This window comes from Penicillium samsonianum (genome assembly GCF_028829775.1).
Source record: "Penicillium samsonianum strain IBT 33392 chromosome Unknown utg000005l_segment0_segment0, whole genome shotgun sequence".
Lineage (NCBI taxonomy): Eukaryota > Fungi > Ascomycota > Eurotiomycetes > Eurotiales > Aspergillaceae > Penicillium > Penicillium samsonianum.
The window spans coordinates 267144-288061 of record NW_026643263.1 but is presented as its reverse complement, the minus strand read 5'-3'; the positions used below and the strand labels follow the sequence as shown (position 1 = coordinate 288061).

The following is a 20918-nucleotide window of genomic DNA, read 5'->3' as shown; positions in this document are numbered from 1 at the left end:
GAAAACCTACATGTATGCCCAGCCACCTACGCACCATCAGATCACCATGTCTTTACCTCAAGAGCTATCCATTGCTTTCAAAGAATCCATTGGCTTACGCCCCGTGGCAAATCCATCGGATTGTTCGGTGAAATGTCTGGAGGTTTTGGACAACGATGTGCCTATGCAGGGTGGTGGATTTTACAACAAGAATTCAGATCTGCAGTATGCCGCGATGCAGAGAGCTTTGCCATTATTTGATTCAAGTTTAATACAAGGCGCAAATCCAAGGGTATTTTCAGTGGTAGAATACGGATGCGCCCAAGGCGTAAACTCGTAAGTCCAGTGAAACAGCTTCTATCACCGGGTTACTGATTTTGAAAAAGGATCGAGCCATTTCAGCGTATCTTGAGTACAAATTATTTCCAAAGGCCAGTCGCCGACACTACTGGCGACGAAGTGAATCTAATTTTCACCGATCGCGTCGGGAACGACTTCACCACGGTGGCAAACACGATAAATAACACCCAGTGGTTCCCAACCACTAGACCCGGTCCAAAGATTTTCACCTCCATGGTAGCGCAGAGCTTCTACAAAAGGGTCGTTCCTACACACTCTGTCTATTTAGGATTCTCCCTGGCTACGCTTCATCACTTGGAACGCTATCCGACTCTTACTGTGTCTGATGGGAAGGAAGGGTCTGAATCAAACGAGGAACAGACTCTGCTCAAAGAGCAAGCCGACAAAGATCTGTGCAAATTTCTCCATCTAAGAGCCGAGGAATTTCGATCGCATGGAACTCTGGTTCTATCTTTGGTGGGCCAGTCATCAACAGGGAATCCTAATTACCCCGGTTTAGTGGACTCTTGTCGACAAGCCATGATAAGCCTTGTGATGGAGGGCCAGATTCCGCCCGAAGTGGCCAAGGCATTCCGAGTTCCAACGTACGATCGGACGTTGGAGGATGTTGAGAACTCGCTCGAAAATCTTCAAGATCTCTGGACAGTGGAGCATCTATTCGAAGAAGAAATTGTCCACCCTGCATACGAGACTCTTGTTGCCACGCAGCCTGGCTCTGATGGGGCCAGGGCAAGCATTGATTATACCAACAACGTGGTGAACTGGATGATGGCTGTTATCTCCGGCTATTTCGTTAAAGCATTGCATGTCGCGGGAGTGAATGATCCGGTGGTTCAAAATAACTTCTTGGATGCTTGGAGCTCTTTGACTAAACAGACCTTCCTCAGGGAGCATCGGAATGAGAAGGTGGCGTGCTCGTTCATCTACGTTAAGTTGGTCAAAATTTAAATATTCTATTATCTAGTTCTCTCTCTAGTGTCTGAAGCACTTGCATGAATATCAATCATACAATACAGAAACACACTTTCCAGTTCGCGCTACATGCACAGCTCCTAATTCTCACGAAGCTAGTAAGCCCTGTTTCAAAGGTGCCAGTCCCACTTGAAGACTTTCAAAGTCCAAGATCACGTAAAGAGTCTCGAGGAAAGTTTGTCCAAAAAGTGCCATGGGGCCATTCGAGTAAAAATCCCATGCCTTGATATTTAGTGTGCAGCTTTCACCGGAGCAACTCACATACGTCCTGGGTGAGATAGTGTAATTCTGCTTTCCTTGGAACTCATAAGTGAGAGTCGGAAGCCTTTCAAGATTGTCGACTGTTGACAACTGGTATGATACCTCTGAACCTGTACCAGACTCCGTCGCATTTGTCGTAATCAGGAGGCTAGCAAGTGCATTCAGTGGAACCGGAGCACCATATCCCTCCGAACCTTCATCAAACACAGCTCTAGGTTTCCCATCGGCGCATCCGATGAGTACCGTCTCCTGGTTGAGTTCCACTTTCTCCGATCCAATCCACATTCCTGTCCACTCAATCGCCCAGAAATTGTTTCGAGAAGGAGTGACATTCAGCGGAGAACTCTCAAAGAGGCAGCTCCCTACGTTCACATCGAAACGAACAACGTCGGCGGGATCAAAAACTTCCCTATCCGCCGTGCCACCAAACACAGTCTGCATATCACCTCCTCCGCATGTGGTTTTAGAGGTCAATGCCGCGCAAGAATGGAATCCCACTTGCGGACCCAGCTGACCCCCAAGGTAAGCCTGATATGAAGCCGGATAGGATGTTATATTTTCGGAAGGAAACACAGGAGAGAGTCCAAATATGCCACCAAATGGAACCACCTCGTCAATGACAAGATCGAAATCAGAAAGTTGGAAAATAACACCGTTGTCACAGACGTCCCCGATGCAGACTTTGTCCCGATTGTAGGTCACGGCGAATTCGTATCCGGGTAGGAAGCTAGTCCCTTCCCATCCAGTGGCGGAAAGATTGGTCGTAATGAATGTTGTGGACTTTTTCTCATTGAAGTATTCTTGGCCTGATGGGATGCACTTTGCAATATTATATGATCCCACGCAGTTTGCAGAACGTGCGAAAAGCGACATCCACGTCCAGTCACTTAGGACGGTCAAGGGCTGTGGCGGTGTGCCAATTGTTATGTTGAAGAGAGGGCCTAGGTGGCTTGATTGCATGGGGACTGAGACTTTTGTAGTTGTCGCTTTTGCATGCTTCTTCGTTTTGCTGCCAAGCACAGTGCTTGCAAGGAGTAGGGACAGGATCCCCAGTGAAAGATGAACAGGTACTTTCATTTTGAAGCGAGATATAGTTAGAAGATGACTCAAGACTGTATATATTTTTGCCTCATTTTAATGTTCTTTTCATTGCTACTTATAGTGCAAGAACCGATGGCGATATGTTCCCGTCACCCTCGTGGCTCACACAAGGCTTAGATTACATGGGACGTTTTTAATTTCTTTTCAAAATACTGTCCAATGAGCGATGTTTCCTACTAGATCATATGTTTAGAGGTATGCAATTGATAACATCCCTCCTTGATTGGGTAGTTTGGTTGCCGATACGAGTTCACCGAACCCCCCGAAACTCGCCGATGTTGAGGGTCGCGGTGCCATTGCCAACTATATGAATGCGTCGAGCCATCGGAACCATGATGCTCCGGATTCTAGACAAATATCACTATGGCTGGATCATCCGAACTATCGTTCGATGTTTTTCACAACATCATAGATGGCAAGCCTCGGGGATCCAGCAAGGTTCATCGCGGTGTGGACCCAACTACGGGCAAGCCCTTGTGGAATGCTCCAGTTGCAACAGTAGAGGATATCAACGATGCAGTTGATGCCTCCAGAAAGGCCTTCCCGGCCTGGTCGAGCTTGGAGTATAGTGCACGCGTCAGGCTGTTGGATCAATTCGCCGATGCTTTCTTGGAGTTGGCTCCACAATTCACGGCTTTACTCCAAGCAGAAACTGGACGAACGGTTAGATTACCTTGATTCCAGCAAAAGAAAATCAGTGGCCTATTAAAGCTGGTGTTTATTGTTCCTCGAGACTAATTCCAATTCAGGAAGGTATTGCACAGGTTGAGGTCCACTGGTCACCTCTTTGGCTTCGTTATCCAGGTAATATCTGGTGCCCTTGGACTAAAGGGTGCCCCAAGTTGACCTTTCCAGGATCGCATACACTTCCTCACCAGGTGTTCGAGGACGATGACAAAGTTGTGACTGTTCATTATGACGCTCGAGGCGTTGTAGCTGCGATCTGCCCTTGGAATTGTGAGACTCATCTCTCCCGCTGCATTTACATGTCGACTCACACAGCTCTACAGACCCGATCATGCTATGTAAATACGTTCCACCGAGTGAAATAATACCATCTAACTCCGAAAAGCATTCGGAAAAATCGCGCCTGCTCTTGCAGTAGGAAACTGCGTCATTATCAAGCCATCGTAGGAATCCCTCACCTCAGACTAAACATGCCTAACAAAACAGGCCATTCACCCCATACACAGCCCTGAAATTCATTGAATTAGCCCAATCTATCTTCCCTCCCGGAGTTCTCCAAGTTGTCGCCGACGACGGCACTTTAGGCCCACATCTCGTCAATCATCCGGGAATCCAACAAATCTCATTCACAGGCTCCACGGCAACTGGGAAGAAGGTGATGGAAGCAGCAGCAAAAACGATGAAGAAAGTCACACTTGAGCTGTCTGTCACTCACTCATCCAGAAAGCATGAAACATAGCTAACAGAACTAGAGGCGGAAACGACTCATCGATCATAATGCCAGACGTGGAAATCGACAAAATTATCCCGGAAGTCGCCATGGGTGCATGGTGGAATTCTGGCCAATCGTGCATTGCGACAAAACGTCTCTATATTCACAAGGATATCTATGATGATTTTCTAAAAGCTCTCGTCGAATTCACAAAGTCTATTTCTGTGGGGTGTGGATCCGGTGGAGGTCCGGTGATGGGCCCGGTGCAGAACGAAATGCAATTCGTGAAGCTGAAGGGGTTGATTGAGGAGTGTCGGGAGCATGGATACATATTTGCTCTTGATGAACCAGAGGGCGGACGAAACGATCTTGCCCGGCAGTCCCTGGACTCGGGCTTTTTCCTTTGGCCTATGATCGTTGATGATCCGCCAGCCGAGTCATCTCTGGTCATGGAGGAGCAATTTGGTGAGTCAAATGTTGACTTGACCTCGTTTACTATTTGTGTGAACTGTATCGCTGACGGCCAAGGCCCTATAATCCCGTGTGTGCCATTTTCAAACGAAGATTCTGTGATAGCAGCTGTCAATGGTACACCGACGGGGCTGAGTGCGAGCGTGTGGTGTGGTTCCGTTCATACTGCGCAGAGAATTGCGAGTCAACTAGATGTTGGGACTGTTTTTATCAATGGACCTAGTCGGCCTGATCCGCGTGTGCCATTTTCTGGTCATAAGGAGAGTGGGATGGGTGTTGAGTATGGGTTGATGGGTCTGGTCGAGTACTGTCAGGTTAAGTCGATCGTCCGATATAAGTAGGTATGAAACTCTGGGGATGGGATGAAGGAGATCATGTATCCACTCTCAAGTATAATGAGGGCCGATCTGGAGAAGCGCGCAGCAGAAATGGGGTTGAACCTCACCAAATCGAATTTCGAGTCTCCGAGTATTGGAGACTCGGATGGCACCATTGGGGAGGAACAGGAGAAGGACGGATAAGCTCTCGTGGGGCCATTTACGGGCTGGTGGATTGATACCCGGAAAGGCAATAATAAAGGACTCGGCGGTGACGTTGCAAATGCTTGGTTTGGGTTTGATGGAGAGGTGAGGCCTGTCGTTGCCTCTTAAGGAGTGTCCGTATTGAGCGCTGTATAAATTTCTCCATTTTCTGATCCTCATCTTACCCTGTGGACGCTGTTGGTATTGGCAAGAAATAATTGCAGTGTTTTTCGGGAGAATATTCAAATAAAAAGACACCAACGGACAGCGAGATTTACAGGGGAGTCCGCCAATACGAAAGATAGATCAACTTACGGCAGCGGCGCTCTGGTCAACGCAAAACACCATCTCAACACAATATTCTACCAAAATCACCGTAAATCAAGCCTGCCGTACGCTTCTTGCATTGCTTAGCATAGTGAATAGCGTCGCCGGCGATTAAATTTTGATCCGCCCAAATGTCTACATCATCATAGCACATTGTCTCGGTTGTTCCTCTACTCATTCTGAATGGTACATTCTCCATGCTATCATACTATGCACTGGTGGTTGACGCATAAATAGTACTTAAAATATGCGTGTTCAGAACAAAATGGATATTATGGGAGCCGGCGACGCGAAGCAAGCACCACATATACAGCATGCTCAACCCAAGATATCAGAAATTTCTTAACCCTGAGTCACGAGAGTCGACTGCGGTGGGTTCCAGAATTTGCGAGCAGCCGCAAATATCATAGCTACCATTCCCTGGACTTGCTTACCACCAGCAACGTCCATATCGCAGTCTTTCTTGTGTTCCACTTCTTCATCTTTCTCATCAATGAGGTAATCCTCTTCGGTGAAATGGCCCAAGGGGAAATCCAACTCAACTTTGACGGTCGCAGCCTTGCTAGGAACGCCAGCGGAGTTCATGACGAAAAGCATGTAGTATCCGGGGAGAACAACGCCGGGGTCCGGATAGATCTGGGCCTCGCAGTATTTGTAACCGTCCTCGGGATCTTCACACTTGTATTTATCCAGGGGCACGCGTCTCTGGTCGGTGTTGACAGTGTGCGAGACAGTGCCGAGACGGACCAGAGATGCGCTCTTGATATCAGCGTCAGCGAAGAAACGAAGTGTTTTGCCCACGGTGACCTTGCCGCTTCTGTTCTTCACGGAGGGGGTCTTAGGCTGGGTCGCTGGCGTTCCGTCTTTGTTGTATAGGTATGGGGGCCGGAAGATCTGAGCGTCGTAGTGGTTCACGGTGCAGTTACCACAAAGACCGCCACCTCCGTTGAGCACGGTAGCGTCAGGGAGGAGAATCGAGAGACTGTGGTAGACACGAACGACGTTGTTCCTCTGTAGGGGAGCGAAAATGTCTCTGTCCGGGTAGTAAATTTCCGGGGTCAATTGGATATCCCTTTCAGCTTCATTGAAGGGTTGGCCCCAGATCTCGCCACCAGCGATGAAGACAGATCCATCAGGGAGAACAACAGAGGTATGGAAGACACGCTGATAAAACATGCCGCCAGGGTTGTTCTCGCTCTTACTTCCATTCAAACCGGCCACCTGCACCTTGGGCTTCTTGTAGGGCTCGCTGATGGTGATGATGTGGGCATTTCTGGTACCGAAAGATCCGTCGTAGCGCTCCTGGCCTCCGAAGGTGAGAATCTTACCCTGAACGGCATCGAACATGACGTTGTTCCCAGACATTGAGTGTTGGTCGTCAAGGCGATAACCGGCAGGCACATAACTACCTCCCTTTGTGCGAGTGTTGAACCAGTGCATCTTGTTGCTGGGACCGGCATGGAAAACACTGCCGTTCTTCCAGCCGAACAGCCATGCGTGATTATCGGCCCGGAGCGGTCTGTCATCAGTTTCGATGATCTCACGCTGGAGGTTGTAGAGCCTCTTCCAGGTTCGCGTCCAGGGATCGTAGAGCTCGCCGTCCTTGGGGTTATTCGGCCCTCCGCTCCACGAACCACCAATGGCAAAGATCCGTCCATCGGAGAGGGTAGTAGTGGAATGGTATCCACGGTGGAGCGCCATGCTCTCACCGCGCTCCCAGCCAGTGCCGTTGAAGATGCTGGTCTTGTCCGAGTCGGCTCCACCAGACACGACAATTCGTCCGTCGAAGTCCATGGAGATTCCAGGACAGAACATATCGTGCTCATTGTTGGCAACACTAGCCTGGAAAATATCCTCCTTGATAGGATCCCAGGTAGTTGTGAAGGTTTCGCCACCAGGGGAAGCAAAGAATTGATTGTCAGCCCAGGCAGACCAGAGGATGATATCGCCGTTGTTCACACGGTTAACTGCAGTATGGGCCCCAGCTACGGGGACAATGGGCAAGTCGAGTGTTGGGCCCCAGGTACCTCGGGATGGGTCCCGGGGGATAATGAAGTCGACGGCGTAGATGGCGATGTCGACAATGCTGGTCCACGTTTCCGGGTACTTGGTATCGGGAGATTTGCCGAGAGGCGCTTCACCCTTCGCAATGAGCTTCACGTATTTGGCAACTTCGGGTTCGAAGACAGCGAGCTTCAAGCTCTTGTTCCATCCCCAGAGCCCGTAGGCGACTCTTTTCCAATCGCGTTTATCGTTGCTGAGATAAACCTCGTGCTTGGCAACCTGTCCACGAGCATCCTTGTCCATGAGAGGCAGCATGCTGAGACCGTTCACTTTTTGCTCCGAGCCAAGGTCGATAATGATCCAGTTATTTTGGGTTTTATTGCTGGATTCGCTGCGCCAGTACGTGTGGACCTGGCCGTCCAACACATTCTTGCATTGATTGTCATCATTTTCCTGACTAGAGCACTCCACGGCGAAGTTGGTTCGGTCGAGGCGGCTGCCACCCCGAGGCTTTGCTTGCCAGCAGTATTTCTCGGGGTCAATGGCACCGTACGTGGGAACAACGACATCACTCGAATCCGTAGAAAAATTGGGCGGAAGATGGGAAGCGGCAGAGGCGTCAACGTAATTGACGACGGCTCCGAGAAGGAGGCCGGAGGCCCATTGGAGCTTCATCGTTGAAGATAAGTGACTATTGGGGTTCGCTGGTGTCTGGAGAAGACAGACAGACAGAAAATATTCCCGGGGAGGGCTGAAGAGGAAATATCAGATCCAGCATGGGTGATTTCCCAGCACGGACAAACGGCATTGTGACGACACTAGGCAATTGCACAGGACAGGGCCCCATCCGAGCTGAAACTCGCATCCAGTCAGCCACCTGTTCATCTGTGCCGCTGCGAAGGTGAACTGGCCCAACGACATCATCGATTTCTGGCTACTATCTCTATCCACATCGATCGTCCTCGGGGGCGTAGCTGCCAAGAAAGGGCCGTGATCCATCAAATCCGCTTCTGTCTCCATATATCTCCATATATTTTAGTTCGCGGTGCAGATCACAGACTCTTCGCCCGTCCCAGCGAACCAATTTGCCGATCAGAGTTCGCACTATCGTAGATGTGACCCCTTCCTGACGTGGCCCCCTCCTGTCGCGGGATGTCCCGGCCCGCAGCCTCCAGAAACGTGGTAGGTCTCAGGCTGATATTTGCAACATCATAGACTCCCTCCATATATCGGGCGACGATGGCCGGAGCAACGCGATTTCATACTCTTATTGCCCGGATTATGACATCTGTTTCGAGCCATAGGGATGAAAATGGGTGCAGTGGTCGGTGATATCCCAGGATCTTCGCTGAGGCCCATGCGGAGCCTGCTCCACTACGGTCTCCACTTCAACTCCAGCTGTGAAGGATTCCTGCACCGACTATTAAACATAGTATGTATCGGCTAGGGAAAGTGGATGACATGTCTGTAGCACTGGGGCGAATGATTGACCAGCTGATGACTTCGGAAAACCAATTATTAGGAAATCAGGACCTTGCGATAGAGATCATCACTTCCACTAAACAACTCGTAATAACAAAGCTGTTAAACTCGCCTATGATTGTCCCGTCTTTACATATCTTGTCATGTATTATGATGTCATTTTCGTGACTTGAACTCCTGCAAGTTTCAGCTATTAGAAACAGAGGTAACTGATTGGTGGTGAAGCTGGTCGTCAATCACGGCATGGTGGGTGGAATCCCTATAAGAAGCCATTCATCCTATTCAGATATCGAAAGTGCTTCTTGGACAATTGGACTTGGCAGTTTAACCAAAACTCTTTTGTCCTGAGATTCATCGTCGAAATGCATAAGGAAACGAAGATTAACATTGAAAACATTCAGGGTAGCATTTGGTAAGTAGATATCGAGATTATAACTTCGAACCCTAGACGTGAATGCTGACAATGGGTGCACTCAGGCCCCGTCTGCCAAAGTACTACGAAACGTTCCTGTTCTTCAAGATTAGGGAGACGGATGCATTCAAGACACATCTCAGAAGCTTTGCCGACAAGATCACCACCGGTGCGAAATGCAAGGCATATTTCGTGGAGACGGACGACCTCCCTCAAGCCACACCGGGCAAGCCGAGGACGGACACTCCTCCAGAGCAGCGCAAACCCTTCGAGGCTGTGAACATTTCCTTCAGCTACAAGGGTATTGAAAAGGTGAGAAATCAGCTCCCCATCAAAACCGACTCAATACCTTTCTCCTCACCCGCGGTAATACTAACGTGGAAATTGCAGTTAGTTATGCAACGCCGGAATGATAGGCTTGACGATGAATTGCACATCAGGGGCATGTATAAGGACATGGTCTTTGAAGGCCCCGATGATCCCCACCTTTTGGCTCCTGAGTACAAACCTCCCGAAGACTATCGTGGAGATAATGATGACTGGAGAGTCGATGGGCTGTTTATTGTCACCGCTCAGACCAAAGACAAGCTGGAAGAGAAGATAAAGGAGCTTGAAACCGGCTTCAATGTCGGCACGGCGTCGGCCAGTGTTGCGATCGCTTTTCGGAAGGAGGGTAACCTCCGAAATGCTGATGGGAAAGCCGAGAAAGCCCAGGGTGGCACGGTTAGTCTCCATGGCAAAGAACAGTCAGTATTCTCCAGTCTTGGTTTCTCCTTCTCATTTTTTTCTCTCCCATTTTCCCCAAAGGGACTGAAGTGCGCCTCATATCTAACTTTTAACCACTCGCTCAGCTTTGGATTCGAGGATGAAATATCTCAGCCTCAGATCAGGGGCCTCGACCCCGAGCCCGGAAAAGGTGAACAGAGGAGTATTCCCCCAGGGTAAGAAAGAATCAACTATCTTTTGACAACGTCATTTGCTGATGGGGTTTAAAGTTTGATATTCACTGGTCTTGATGGTGAGAAAGCGAATCAACCACGCTGGGCCACAGAAGGCAGTTTTCTTGTTTTCCGTGAAATCGAGGAAAAGGTCCCGGAGTTCCACAAGTATGATATTATCACATTCATCTCGATGAGCTAAACCACAGGGCTTACATATCTGTCCAGGTACGTGAGAGAGAGTTCCCGGACAATACCATCCTTTGACGATGGTACGGGTGAGAAGCTTGCAGCTTATTTGATGGGAAGATGGAAGAATGGTATGTGAATTATATTTCTCCGTCTATGCGATTTTATGTATCGGCAGCGAGGGACTAACAGACCTGATCATTCGAAGGCTCCCCGGTTGAGCTCGACCCTGATGGCACTAAGCCAGAATATGTCTTTGCAAACAACTTTGACTTTAAGAAAGGACATACTCAGCGGAAGAACACAAAGTGTCCCTTCGCAGCTCACATTCGCAAGATGCGTCCTAGGGCAGACCTTTATGTAGGAAACGATCATCCGGATGACATGGACGCTGAAGAAGTTTCCGCCAACCACAAGGTGACAAACACCAACATTATCCTTCGTCGTAGTATCACGTTTGGACCCGAAGTCGATGAAGTTGAAGAGGCGCACGAGACGAAAAAGAAGCGCGGCATCTACTTCCTCTGTTACCAGAGTGACATTCGCAATGGATTCAACCAGCTGATGGCCCGTAAGACTTTCCTTCCCCACTTCACAACCTCCCAGCAAGACAAGGTCAACTAATAGTGTTCCTTTTCCTTTTTATTTCAGGCTGGGCAAGCAACAGAACCTTTGCTCCCAACACGGGTATCGAAGGAGGCCCTGGTGTTGATCCTATCATTAGCCAGAGAAATCGACCAGACCATCCGGAGGGTTATGTCAGTATTTACGATAAGCCTGACGATGAACGTCCCTGCAAGCTCCCACTCAAATTCGTTTCATGGACTGATCAGCGAGGCGGTGAATATTTCTTCACCCCGTCTATCGAGGCATTGAAGACCAAGCTCTCGGAGGAGTAACTGTAACATTCCCCTTTCCGTTACGGTGAAAAGCACATATCGGATACGTTTGTTTTTAGGAATGATATTTTTACGTTTCTATTGGAAACTTATGCACTGAAACTCATGCGCCAATTTATTGTGCCTTGTCGCGACGAGTCTCACAGTGACGGCCGAGAGCCAATACTCGCAAACACTTGCAATAGCCAATAACTGTGTTCATAGAATCTCTGAAATCCTTGGAAGTCCTCAATATTATTTAACTGCTCTTCCTTGCCTAGAACGCCTGAGGCTGTATTAATCAAACAACAGTGCAAGAGGTAGTTTTCAGGATATATCCTCGTGTCTTTGTATCTATATATTTGAGATACCAGAGAGAGGGAAGAATTATGTTTTCCTGCGTTGATAATCAGTCTATTTTCTTTGATAGGCTGTGAGTTTTAGATCATCTCACCTTCGATAACACTTCCAAGATATTTCCGAATTTTATTGGTGACCTCGCGCAGTCAAGAGGGACAAGAAGAGTAACTATAGTTTGGCCGTAACGGGTCACCTAACTCTATTCCCGACCACATAACTACCTGCCAGGTACGTACGTGGATTTGGGGTGGTCTGATTGGCTCCCGGAGAGTGGGGCAGGTTCAGGTATTTGGGCTTCAGCAATACCTGAAATTCCGTGCTCTGATCGGTCTGAGAATTCACGAAGTCCTATTCTGATGATGTACAAGGGTGCTTGCCAATTTGGGACCGAACAGAGTACAGGAAGGTGGGTGAAAATGAAGTTGAAATCTGGACCTTTCTTTTGGTGGGGTGCGACCGGCGGATTTTGATACTGGCCCCGATACCGATCCGTATCGGTGTTATCTTAGTTGCCTGGTAGTAAGAATTAAATACCGCATTCGTATTTTACCCACCGGTATTAAACCAAAAAAGATTAACAATTCTTTTTAATAACATAATATAGTAATTCAATTGTATAAAAATACTTGGAAATCGACCGGTCATTAAATTCAATATTTGCTGAAACATGCTAAGTCAATTCACACATGGCATCATACACAACCGCCGGGGTAGTGTTCCCATTCTTTATTAATTATTCACTAATTAGTATCCTGCGTCTTCTCACGCACAAGACCCTCCTGCGACTCAGCAGGCAGAACCGCATAGGGATCGACAACAGCCGACGCGAACTTGCTCGCCTTGATCTTGCTGGCAAACAGGATATCCAGCTCTGCGTAGGTGCGGCCCTTGGCCTCGGGAAGACGGAAGAATGCCCACACGAAGGCAACGAGTGCAGTCGCACCCCAGAAGAATCCCGTCTTACCCGACGCGTTCCACGCTGTTGGGTTCATGAAGTATGGCTCTAGCACCTGTGACACCACGTTGATGATCTGGTATGCTGTGCGCGCGATGCACACTGTCAGCGGGCGCAGACGCACAGACGATGTCTCTGAGACAATGGCGTATGCGATCGGGCCGACGGTCAGGGAATATGTTAAGAGCCAGAAGAAGCAGAGTCCGGCCTGCGCCCACATAATGCCGTTCGCGGATGAGGACACGTCCAGGATACCGATCAGGAAGAGGGTTGCACAGAGGATGCCCTGGCCCCAGACGTACAGCGTGCGGCGGCCGAATCCAGTGATCAGCCACCAGGAGAAACAGGTACCCACGAAGGCAATGGCGGTGCATCCGACGCCGAGCTGGAAGGAGCGATTTACGGGCAGGCCGGCTTGGGTGAAGAAATAGGTAGGTGAGTAGGCGAATGTACTACCGGACAGAATCTGGCCGACGAAAGCCATGCAGCAGATCTCCGTGCGGCGCAGGTCAACTCCCTTGAAGCAGTCGTAGTAGGTGGTGCCGGCTTCGATCTCGGATTCGAGCTTGATCGTGTGCACCATCATTGCGAGTTGTCCGTTGATCTGGTCTTCGGTCTTGCTGCCGCCCAGTCGGCGGATGCTGCGCTTTGCGTCTTCCAGGCGATCGTGGCGGACGAGCCACCAGGGACTCTCGGGTGCGAGCCAGCAGATGACCATCAAAGGAACGGGCCAGATCCACTGCAGGCCGAAGGGGATACGGTAGCCCCATTGATCCTTTCGGTCGACGAGTCCGTACAGGACACCGGAAGCGATTAGCTGGCCGATGGCCCAGCACAGGTTGACGTAGATGGTGAGGTAGCCGCGCAGCACGGTGGGGCATACTTCTGATGCATAGGCTGGTCCGATGGTCGCGAACACCCCCCATGAGAGTCCGCAAAGGACCTGGCCAGTCAGGAGGACTGCTGCGGAGTTGGCGAAGAATGTGATGAAGATCAAGGCAGTGAGGAATCCAAGGGCGACGACCATGACGATTCGATAACCGTACTTGGACGCACAGTATCCGTTCAAGATACCACCTGTGATCATGTCAGGCCTTGTCCGGGGGGTGGCAATCGACAAGAGAACTCACCGAAGATACATCCAACCGTACTGGCCATGTTCAGGCCCGTCTGCCAAGGTGCAGATACCTGCCATCCGATATCACCACCATAATCCTGTCCATACTTTTGATTGAACGTGGGGTAGGCGAAGAAGTTGCCCATCAGGATGGTATCGTATCCCTCCATAATAATGGACATGGAGATCAAAACAGACCACATAACAGCCTTGCGGTTCTCACGCAGGGCCTGCATCAGCGTCTGCGAGTGCTCGTCGTCGGTAGCCTGTCTGGCCTCGGTGATGGCGCCTTGGCCTAGTGTATCTTCGACATGGTTGGCGGCAGTCTTTTCCACCGCGAGCACAGAATCAACAGTGGCCGCCATGGTGAATAAAGGGACTGATGCTGAGTAGTTGTAATACAGGATCCCACTGAGTCTCAGACCAGAGGAGGGGGGAACGGTCGTCTATATACGTTAATTCTCGCGACATACTAGTATTAGGGTCGTCCACTCTGCATTAGCGCATCTGAGGTTGTGGAGAAAGAACGGAAAATTCGCTGCCGGATCCCCAGACAGCGATCAGCCCATGTGGTATTTAGGCTAATTGTGGTGTTGGGTAGAGTGTGGAGAGTCAGGTCTGGAGAGTACAATGTCCTTGTCAGCGCGTCTAGGCCAACTCTGGAATGTCGGACGTGATGGTGTGCTGAAACCTACACCTATCGGTAGGAAGAAATAGCGACAGGTGGGAATTCCAAGAATCAATTCAGCCGCCAGTGGTGGTTGTTGGTTAGTGTCTGGGGAAGCGAGATTTGGGGAATCTGAGAATTCGATCTGATTGGACGTGGCCGGTTAGCGCTAACCCCCGGAATGTCTAAAATGAAGCTATTCCCTTTCTGTAACGGCAAATTGGCCGCACATACATTTTGGGCAGAAAGCGGTCACAATAGAGTCTAGGCCTCGGTCAAGACTATGTCTCTCATTGGAGCAAAGAATATATTAGGTGAATAGATCACGGTGTTTCGGGCCGGCCTGTTGACTTTCCAAACGGGTAATTTGGCGACCTCCCCGGATTCCGACATCCGATGTTGGAACCGTTTTTCCTCTCCAATGATATCTGGGGCAGAATCTGGGGTTTCTTGCGCTTGCTAGGGTGCTTAGTCTGTTAATCTTGATTTGGATAGGGATATGTGTCACACTTTCAACTTAAAATTTGCTACACCTCGATCGCCAAGAGGCTATCCACGCTTATCGCTTATAACAGCCGACTCCCTTATACGGAATATTGAATCTTCAATCCTTTCGATTTGGGCATCTCCCGAGGAGTATCTCCGGTCTTGTGGCCAATCATACCCGTTTGGTGATCCAAACCAAGTGGGCTTTCACGGGTAATACCGGTGTAGATGCATACATAGTTTTGTAGTTTTTTGTCCAGGAATATCCCTGTCATGATTTGCATGTTATCACATGCTAGAGAACGTTTGTTTGCTTTGTTTCCTTTGTTCTTCGAAGTGCTACTATTCCTAATTGGGAAAGGGGTTTGTTTGTACTATGGGTTAGCTTCTGCTATTTAATCCTCTGGATCTACCACTTGCTCTCTCTCTCCTTCTCCCCATCTTTGCTTTCTAGTTTGAATGCACTCTTTCTTGTTCATTGATCTGGCACGTAACAGCTCCCATGGCAGGGTTTCTGGCAAGTTCTGCGAATAGGCTGAATTGGATAGCTGTATGGTATAGAGAAATGATGATTGATGGACACTAAATGACAGTTGTGAACCCTGAATAGGTTGAGTTGATTCAGGACTTTGCCTCCGCTGCCTAAGGCTTCCAACAGGGGATAGGGAAGGCACGATGGGCAACAACATCATTCCTCCAACCCCTTGGACTCTCTCTTGACCCTCCATGACAGGACCTCTCTCTATGTCCTGGTGATTCAAACACACGAGATTGCACTGATCTATGTCCCACATGGCGTGATTACCCTTACCGGTGATCATCTCGCATCATGGGCAACGTCAGGCTCAAGAACACCTGCACGAAGGTGGAGCCTCAATCTCGCCCACTCGTAGCGCACATCATTATCTAGGACAGATTACGGGTTGCCTAAAAGACACGCCGAGTTCCTCAACCGATCATCGGGTCGGCGCTTTCGGCCTTTGACAACTTGGCGCGTCTCACTCCTTCTCAAACTCTCCAAACTCTTGGCACTGTGCCGGCCATTTCGGTGTGCCGTCTGATGTGACTGTCCTGACAGCCCCCACTCACGGAGTTACTCGCAGCCCTTGACATCCTCGAAGAGAAATCCTCAACATGACACCCACGCCCTCGATATCTCCAACCCCGATTCATTGACCAAGCCCTGTCCAAGAGCTTTTCGGGCGTCCCAGATATCTTCTGTGGATGATGGTAAACAGCTTTTCGCACCATATCACAAAGCCTAGGCTGTATATAAGATCATTCCTGGTGCCCAACACAAACCAGGTTATTAGGAGGTTTTGTCTGCTCTATAACGGGCTATCTGATATATATGGGCCCCTATACGATTTTAAGACAATTGGTTAATAGACCATCAGGTCAGTCCCCAATCTTCTTTTTCTTGGATACTATATTAACATTCTACCGTTTTTAGCAGTGCCAAATCTCAGCACCTGCCTATGACCGGTGCTTTGTGTCCACCATGGGCTCCAGACCTTGATAAAGCCCAGTACGGAAAACGAGTCTTGCAGACGATCGAACAACTCGATCACGGCTATAAGCAACACATGGTGGTTCGAAGTATTTAAGCACACTACTCCTGGACCATGGGGTTAATGGCCAAAGCATGGAGTCGAAGGAGAGTCGCCAATTTCCTTCGAACACGATTTTCCGCACTCAATGTTCGTTAGGGATAACACCATGGATTAACATAACTCGAAAAGGTATTTAGAATCGAAGATACTATCGACTGGAAAGAGGAAGCAAAGCGGCTACGAGGGGAGATGCACGCTTTGAAGGAACGAGGAAGCGATAAAGCTCCTAAAACGGGACGAACCGGCAAAACCATCCCAACGCCCTCCCAGGGGCTGAACCGCACGGCCCCGGCCACTCCCCAGAAAGGATCCCGAACGAACAAGAACTCGTCCCAACTAAAGTCAGGTTCATCCCGACCTAGCCAAACATACCTCGACCAATAACCCGAACCATCCCCAACCCACCTTCCAAAGCCAACAAGCAAGCTCCAACCTCAGCAGTCGGGGTCATCACGACCCCAGCCATTGCTCATCCTATACAAGGTTCCTAAGCGACCAGCTAGCCCCTTTGAACCAGACTTACTTCCAAGGCTGAAGAAACTGAAATTCCGCCCTAACGCAATAGCTGAGAAAAGCCCATTATGGATGTTCTTGATCGAAAGGAACTGGGACGTCCGTTAGCCGCGTACATTCGCGAGTTGGCTGATCCCAACACTCCACGCCGATACAGTGGATGGAAGAGTAGTGATCAGTTACCTGTGATCCTCAGGAACAAACGGGGAAAGGATGGGAAGCTGACCGAGGCTGAGTTGCACACGCTGATGGACTTTGGACCCACAGTCCGCAAAGACTATCCCAGATACTTCCGGGGAGAAGGCATTCTGAAATGGAAACAACATGAACACCTGGACTACATCCAGGATGATAAGTTCACCCGGCCCTACTATACTCATCGCAACATCCGCTCATTCGTTAGAAAAGTATAGACATAATACCCTAAAGAAGGTTCAGGGGAGCCTACTAGTAAGCGTTCAATCCTAAAAATCACAGCAACAACCAACATTGGGAGGTTTGCCGGTTCAGAAATGTAAGGGAACCCCTAACTCGCGCCGGACATCAACGACGCACAACCCCTTTTGTGACCGTCTACCCGAAAAAACCGGATTAGATATCGACAAGATAGCAATCTGTTCGTGGGACGAGTTTAGTTCAAGTCACGACTTCGAGCATCAAACATGCTCTCGCTTCTCTGGGTTCGTCGAAGAAGGTGGCTCGATGAAGAGCAAAGGAATAAAATCCGGATTTACGAGACGTTCAACTTTCATAGAGTAGATTTCGGAAATAGTTTCCCCCATAGACACTCACGCTTCGTTTCTCGATCCGTCCATAACAGCTAGGTTTGGAAAAAAAGCTTTGAATTCGGTCCATAACAATCTTTGCTCATTTGCTATCATCAATTAAAGGAAGGGCCTCGGGAGTATGTCGTTCATTCAAGCAATATTCCCTGCCGTGCATGTGGATACGGCGGTAGTTCAAAATCCGCACGGCGATAGCCACTCCGAAACAGGGACGACTCTCGCGCGACGTTTCTTCTCCATCTGTCGAGCACCATTAAACCGTTATTGAAATTAAGCACGCAGACAATGGCGCAAAGGAATGTGGACACAGTCGATACTAAAGCTGCAATCGCAAATAGTAGCATCATGTCCTTTCCAGCGGTATGTGCGCGGCGTTTATGTCCGCATAGAATGACTATGCGGCTGATGAGGTACGCGATCATGCCTAGGTAGCATACCTTTTTGGATCACGGTGTCAGTCCTTCGTATAGCTCGAGGATCTGAATAAGGTTTTGAAAAGAACTCACTAGGATAGGGATCATGGGGTATGTTCTCTCGTGTTTCACGAAGTAAATACCGAGCATAATCACAATAAACGCAGCCGGTATTACAGCCATGGTTAGGCTATACTCGGGCTCGTCGAAGTGAACGTCGATCAGGTTGTATTGGATAATGAAGCCGGTCAAGAAGAAAAAAATGAGCTTGATGAGGACGATGTATATCTACATCGATAGGGTTAGCAAGATGAGAGATTAAGGATTCCCCTCAACGAAGGATTTGGAAGCCATATTACCTCATATGCCCTGTAGCGCTTCCTGGTTTTGAGACTGCCATGATTATTACTGCCATGAACACTCTTGTAGATGGTCCATGAAAACTCTTTGCGCAAGAAATATGCACAGAGCCACAAGCTCATATTGCTGAGACCCACGATCACTGGTAGAATGAATTCGGCTGGCTGAATGCGAGGCCAGACATTCCTAGATTTATCCACCAGAGTTGGGAAGTTATAACGATGCGCATAAAGCTTGTTCGTTATGTGGCGCATCGACCTGTACCGCATAATGGAGAAGATCAAGGTGCAGGAATTGCAGACGCAGATGGCGAGGAGAAGTGGGCTGTTTTGGTGATGAATTGCATCCAGCGAAAGGATGAGCGTGAATAGAACAGCGAATATAAGGATTCCTAGACCGATTGGGACCGTGTAGGAAATGGTGAGTTGGGTTATACGTGGTGTGACCCATGATTGCCATTCAACGAGAATGTATCTGGTTTGTTATTAGAGCAAGATTTCATAAAGACGCACTTGAGCTGAATAACAAACGTACATTGCAATCGCGAAGCTTAGAATGGCCTGCGCGAAAAGTTGGCCACAAAACCACCATTCATTTCTCGTGGTAGGTCTATACATCGTAAATCGTCCCATATGTCGGGGGAGGGAAAGAATGCTATGGGTATGGCCCTCTTTTGTATTTTAGGCGCCAAGATATTTCCATTTTTAGCAAGGCTTGTTTACGGTATAGGTAATTCATGTGATAAGAAATTTTCCGCGGGACAAGACCAAAGACATTACAACCCAGGTGTACATGGAAATCCAGAGACATTGTCGATAAAGGCTTGAAAAACACCGAAGATATTCCGAATGTTGATGTTCTCCAGTATGAAAGAGCCTTGAACTGCGGCTCTACGCGTTGCACTTAGAGTTCCAAAGGATATGGATTTAAATAGCGGGATTTGGTGGATAGGACTAGCTATTTGGGTAGGCACTAGCCAGGACACTATGAAAAGTTTCCACCCAGGACCTGTTGCTTTGTGTGCGGTCGGGGAGATCTTGTTTCCAGTGCTGTAATGCATTGGGACAAACGATGGCATACTTCTAAGACACTATATCTGAGTATAGGTGAATATTGGTCTTTCTCGAGGGCATGGTTCTCTGTTGTTGTAAACGGTTCATATATGGATATGTCTATCGATACCGGAGATGCACTTGATCATTTCTTGTTGTCTTACAAATTGCTACACTTTTACACCTGTCAATTTATGCCATGAAAATGGGAAGCGTTGAGGAACATTTGCTAGGGTATTGTACAAAATAGACGTAGCACAACCACCAGTATGCATGCACGGGGGTATAATAACAGGAAACACAAGAGCCACACCCATATAATGAGCGCAAAGGAAAGCAAAGTCAGCTGCCATCAATCCGAATGGATGTCCTGAACTCATTCTCCCGAATCTTCGTCTCGGGAATCATCAATCGCATAACCCAATACGGCTTCATATCCGTAAAGCTCACATCCCGCCCAGCAGAGTGCACACTCCAATTCGTCTCATTGTTCGATCCGAGGAAGAGGCCGTCAGCGGCTACACCATGGTGGTAGCGTCTGTATGCCTGTACAGGCTCGGAGTAGGGTTTGCCCCAGACCAGTCGCCCTGTGCTGGGGTGGTGGTCTATCCCGACGGCATGCCAGTTCAGGGAGCCGGCGCCGGGGCCGGAGAGGACGTTTGCTTCGATTGTGTTTAGGAGGCCGTTGCAGCGGAGTTGGGTTTTGATATTGTTGTTGTCGCTTACGATCGTGAGCTATATCTCTGTTAATAAACTGGTTCTTCTGTACTGGTGTTTAGGTTGATTCGTGGATGGACAAAGTCCATTCCTAGGGTAAGAACTTACAAATCCATGCTCGATCGTATTCGGTGTGTCTTCTCGTTGTCGTGTGATGTCACTTCCAGTCTCGAAGCCCTCGATGCTGCATAACCCCGCAGTCGCGGTTGCATTGTAGCAGCTATCGACCTTGAGTGTCCAGGGCCCGGCCATTTTCGTGTCATTATTGTATGATGGGAACTGGGAGCAGTCTGTGACGGCCTCGATAAATGGACCCCGCTTCCATGACTGTGCACTGGCTAGTACAAATAGAGAGGCAAACACAGCACTAGTGAGCATGATGAAAATTGTGGTGGATGAAAGTGTGAAAGAACGCTCAGGTTTTGTCATTTTTTTTTTCACAGTGATGTGAATCTTTATATTATTGCTGCCTTTGGCCCCGGTGGCCATGTTTCATTCATTCGCCTTTAAACTAGCATAATTCCGCGGGCTCCGAATTCGAACAAGGGTCCTCCGCAAGAAGGGTCCCTTTTTCTAGGCACCAACA

General features: G+C 48.9%; 10 protein-coding genes across 10 annotated transcripts; 5 read left to right on the top strand and 5 right to left on the bottom strand.

Moving 5' to 3' along the window:
* Window positions 1-46: 46 nt before the first annotated feature.
* N7471_009001 (uncharacterized protein) lies at window positions 47-1287 on the top strand (the record flags this gene model as incomplete). Its single annotated transcript, XM_057281720.1, has 2 exons — window positions 47-315; window positions 366-1287. The coding sequence occupies 2 exons, from the start codon at window positions 47-49 to the stop codon at window positions 1285-1287; spliced, it is 1191 nt and encodes a 396-aa protein (XP_057132603.1).
* A 111-nt stretch (window positions 1288-1398) lies between these two features.
* Window positions 1399-2649, bottom strand: N7471_009000 (pepsin-like aspartic protease; the record flags this gene model as incomplete). Its single annotated transcript, XM_057281719.1, has 1 exon — window positions 1399-2649. One exon carries the CDS (start codon window positions 2647-2649, stop codon window positions 1399-1401), a length of 1251 nt encoding a protein of 416 aa, XP_057132602.1.
* A 387-nt stretch (window positions 2650-3036) lies between these two features.
* On the top strand, window positions 3037-4884 carry N7471_008999 (aldehyde dehydrogenase family protein; the record flags this gene model as incomplete). The annotated part of the gene is made up of 8 exons (XM_057281718.1): window positions 3037-3336; window positions 3423-3477; window positions 3529-3630; window positions 3684-3698; window positions 3746-3803; window positions 3847-4062; window positions 4113-4537; window positions 4601-4884. The coding sequence occupies 8 exons, from the start codon at window positions 3037-3039 to the stop codon at window positions 4882-4884; spliced, it is 1455 nt and encodes a 484-aa protein (XP_057132601.1).
* Window positions 4885-5733: 849 nt separating this feature from the next.
* Window positions 5734-8070, bottom strand: N7471_008998 (galactose oxidase precursor; the record flags this gene model as incomplete). Its single annotated transcript, XM_057281717.1, has 1 exon — window positions 5734-8070. The coding sequence occupies one exon, from the start codon at window positions 8068-8070 to the stop codon at window positions 5734-5736; it is 2337 nt and encodes a 778-aa protein (XP_057132600.1).
* A 1169-nt stretch (window positions 8071-9239) lies between these two features.
* On the top strand, window positions 9240-11315 carry N7471_008997 (Dyp-type peroxidase; the record flags this gene model as incomplete). The annotated part of the gene is made up of 8 exons (XM_057281716.1): window positions 9240-9289; window positions 9355-9601; window positions 9680-10035; window positions 10141-10230; window positions 10285-10395; window positions 10456-10547; window positions 10625-10987; window positions 11068-11315. The coding sequence occupies 8 exons, from the start codon at window positions 9240-9242 to the stop codon at window positions 11313-11315; spliced, it is 1557 nt and encodes a 518-aa protein (XP_057132599.1).
* Window positions 11316-12394: 1079 nt separating this feature from the next.
* Window positions 12395-14091, bottom strand: N7471_008996 (Major facilitator superfamily domain general substrate transporter; the record flags this gene model as incomplete). Its single annotated transcript, XM_057281715.1, has 2 exons — window positions 12395-13686; window positions 13740-14091. 2 exons carry the CDS (start codon window positions 14089-14091, stop codon window positions 12395-12397), a joined length of 1644 nt encoding a protein of 547 aa, XP_057132598.1.
* A 2433-nt stretch (window positions 14092-16524) lies between these two features.
* N7471_008995 (uncharacterized protein) lies at window positions 16525-16876 on the top strand (the record flags this gene model as incomplete). Its single annotated transcript, XM_057281714.1, has 2 exons — window positions 16525-16583; window positions 16630-16876. The coding sequence occupies 2 exons, from the start codon at window positions 16525-16527 to the stop codon at window positions 16874-16876; spliced, it is 306 nt and encodes a 101-aa protein (XP_057132597.1).
* Window positions 16877-17073: 197 nt separating this feature from the next.
* N7471_008994 (uncharacterized protein) lies at window positions 17074-17418 on the top strand (the record flags this gene model as incomplete). The annotated part of the gene is made up of 1 exon (XM_057281713.1): window positions 17074-17418. The coding sequence occupies one exon, from the start codon at window positions 17074-17076 to the stop codon at window positions 17416-17418; it is 345 nt and encodes a 114-aa protein (XP_057132596.1).
* A 500-nt stretch (window positions 17419-17918) lies between these two features.
* On the bottom strand, window positions 17919-19195 carry N7471_008993 (uncharacterized protein; the record flags this gene model as incomplete). Its single annotated transcript, XM_057281712.1, has 4 exons — window positions 17919-18227; window positions 18297-18491; window positions 18563-19037; window positions 19098-19195. 4 exons carry the CDS (start codon window positions 19193-19195, stop codon window positions 17919-17921), a joined length of 1077 nt encoding a protein of 358 aa, XP_057132595.1.
* A 611-nt stretch (window positions 19196-19806) lies between these two features.
* N7471_008992 (uncharacterized protein) lies at window positions 19807-20790 on the bottom strand. The gene is made up of 2 exons (XM_057281711.1): window positions 20441-20790; window positions 19807-20350 (listed from the first exon to the last, which is right to left on the bottom strand). The coding sequence occupies exons 1-2, from the start codon at window positions 20759-20761 to the stop codon at window positions 19958-19960; spliced, it is 714 nt and encodes a 237-aa protein (XP_057132594.1). The 5' UTR covers window positions 20762-20790; the 3' UTR covers window positions 19807-19957.
* Between the last annotated feature and the right edge of the window lie 128 nt (window positions 20791-20918).

Coding starts and splice junctions, on each gene's coding strand:
- N7471_008992 (XM_057281711.1), bottom strand. CDS start 20,761: ATGACAAAACCTGAGCGTTCTTTCACACTTTCATCCACCACAATTTTC. Junction 20,351..20,440: donor ATACGATCGAGCATGGATTT/GTAAGTTCTTAC, acceptor ACAGAGATATAG/CTCACGATCGTAAGCGACAA.